Genomic DNA, 2,371 nt, shown 5'->3' with positions numbered 1-2,371 from the left:
ATCTCTGCTATTGGAAACGCAGAATACTCAGAAAGGCATATGTGGGGTGCCCATAATAACCAATCAAGTTCTTTCTTTTTATCTAAAGCCTGCTGGGAAAATTATCACTGATGTACGACTGGTTCCTATGAACAACAGATATGCAAAACCAGACTCCTGGCTTAGCCACTGGACGTCATTCAACCCAGATGGCCACCCTGTGGTGAAAAAGAAGTACTGCAGGAAATGATATGGATTGAATTCTGAGCTGATTCCTTTGTACACTGCCCAGGTTGGGCTTTAAATTCTCAGAGACCTTTGATACATGAAGCTTTTTGTTCATTATCAGGCTCATTTAAATAGGCAACAAAGTGCTAAGTGCACATTGCAGTATCTATAGCACCAAAGATCATTTATATAACTGAAGTTAGTCCAGCACAAGATTCTGATTGGCTCCCACGGTATTCCACTTCACTACTTTTGCTTTTTTATTGAAGACATCTAAATGCATTATTAAATATGTACAATTACTAGTTAGAGTTATAACAGGCCAGGTGAGATGTGAAAGTGTGATGAGTCCTGGGGAGGTTCCCAGAAATGAGAACAGGGGGTGATCTCCTTCACCTCTTCTTCTTTGTCTCTTTCTTTTGCTTTTTACCAGCCGTCACAGTGGCCATCTTGGGTTTTCTCAACACATCTGTGCTCTTTATATCCGAAGTATCAGGTTCCTGGTGGGAGGGATGAAAGCAATTGAAGGCAATGTCAGCTACTATAAGATATATCAAAGGCCAATCTAATCATGTTAGCCTTAAAGCAACCCTGCCTCTATACATAAGGCCCACACACTACAAAACGCTGCTCTGATCCAGAGCAAGTGTTTCCTGAGCGTCACTGGGAAACTGACACTTCCTGAAGAGTCAACTTTCTGGATCCCTTGCAGCTCTCACTGCTTCCTCCTGCTGACCTTCATGACACAAATGTATCTGCTACCTGCAAAGAGGTCAGCAGGAACAGCCGGTGAGAGCTGCAGCGGACCCTGGAGATCAGCACTCCCAGAAATGTTGGTTTTCCGACAGACTTGGCAGCCTAGACAGTGGAAAAAAAATTGTATTTACAGTCTTCTCAAAAGGTATGCATTTCATTTAAAACGTGTAAAGCCATGTTCCAGAGATGCACACCACTGCCACCGGATAAAACCAACCTTATCAGCTTTGTCAGCTGTTCCAGGGCAGATCGGCATCGCAAATCATATGTGCAGAAGAACCGATCTGCCCTGGAACAGCTGACAAAGCGTTGGAATTCTTCACCTGTTGGCGGTCACATATTCTACCGCCGTAAAACTGGGCGGGATTACGTTAAAATGTGTGACCACGTCACCAGTCACACATTCCAACGTAGTCACAAACTTTGATAGAACAGCGCCATCAGGGGGGTATGGCCGGTACCCATGTGAGGGGTCTGGGCAGCCTCGGGGGGCCCCTTACATGGGTATCAGCCGTTTCCAGGGGCGGCATGGCAGAGGTAACAGGGGAGGGGGTGGAGGAGGCCGGGCACCAGCAGCAGTAGGTAAGAATATTTGGGATGGTACAGGGAAAGGGACACCGGCGACCAGCCCACCTGGGACCCTGCAGAGCCCACCATAGAGAGTCTCAGGTGGGCTATGCAGGATCTATGGTGTGCTCTGCAGGGTCTCAGGTAAGTCCAGCGCGCTACTGCAAGATTAGAGATCGCCGGGGGGTTTGGGGACCAGTGTGATCCGCTCCTGCACCAGGGCCCTTTGGTTATTAGGTCCGCCACTGAATGTCCATGCTGAAGGGTGTGAAGGCCGCCATGGACAAATGGTCATCGCCCCATGAGATTATGCCATGGTCATACAATACTGCTGGACAGTTTGGAGTGTAAAGCATTATGCTTGCCTTTAATCTAAAGGTACCCGTGTGACTGTTTAGACTATAACCGTGTATGTCTACCCAAAATCTTTTTGAATAGAGTGAGGAAGGATGGGAATCCCTGCTGGGTTTTTACTGATATCCAGGGCTCAGTTTGAGATCCTCTATTGTGTGTTCGAGCACTAAATCGGGCCGGAACACACTGGAACAGGTGTGAACCAGCCCTGATAGTCATAATATACATACTGTTTATTTTAATAGAAAAAAAGGTATCAAAATCATGTTTCTTTTTTGGGGGGGCGGCCCTTAATGGTTTCTTGCATCGGGGCCCTGAGGTTTCTAGTTACGCCTCTGAACCATATCATACAGCACATGTACAAACATCTACCCAGGGACCGCTCTCTAATATTTTCTTTCTTTCTCCTTTTACATTCTTTCCTTTACCTTTCACCCCCCCCCCCCCCCCCCCCCCCCTCCTACAAACACACACCCAGGCCAGCATC

General features: G+C 47.2%; 1 protein-coding gene across 1 annotated transcript in view; it reads right to left on the bottom strand.

Annotated features, from left to right (window-relative positions):
* Window positions 1-465: 465 nt before the first annotated feature.
* MANBAL (mannosidase beta like) overlaps window positions 466-2,371 on the bottom strand; it is a 7,623-nt gene continuing 5,717 nt past the window's right edge. Inside the window, exon 3 of the mRNA XM_018557676.1 lies at window positions 466-707. Coding sequence (XP_018413178.1) covers window positions 600-707 — 108 coding nt within the window. The 3' untranslated portion in view covers window positions 466-599. The remainder of the gene's footprint in view (window positions 708-2,371) is intronic.

Source organism: Nanorana parkeri, unplaced genomic scaffold (genome assembly GCF_000935625.1).
Source record: "Nanorana parkeri isolate BGI_ZX_2015 unplaced genomic scaffold, ASM93562v1 scaffold295, whole genome shotgun sequence".
In the NCBI taxonomy this organism is placed as follows: domain Eukaryota; kingdom Metazoa; phylum Chordata; class Amphibia; order Anura; family Dicroglossidae; genus Nanorana; species Nanorana parkeri.
Note: the sequence above shows the minus strand (reverse complement) of the source record. Positions and strands in the feature narration are given on the sequence as shown.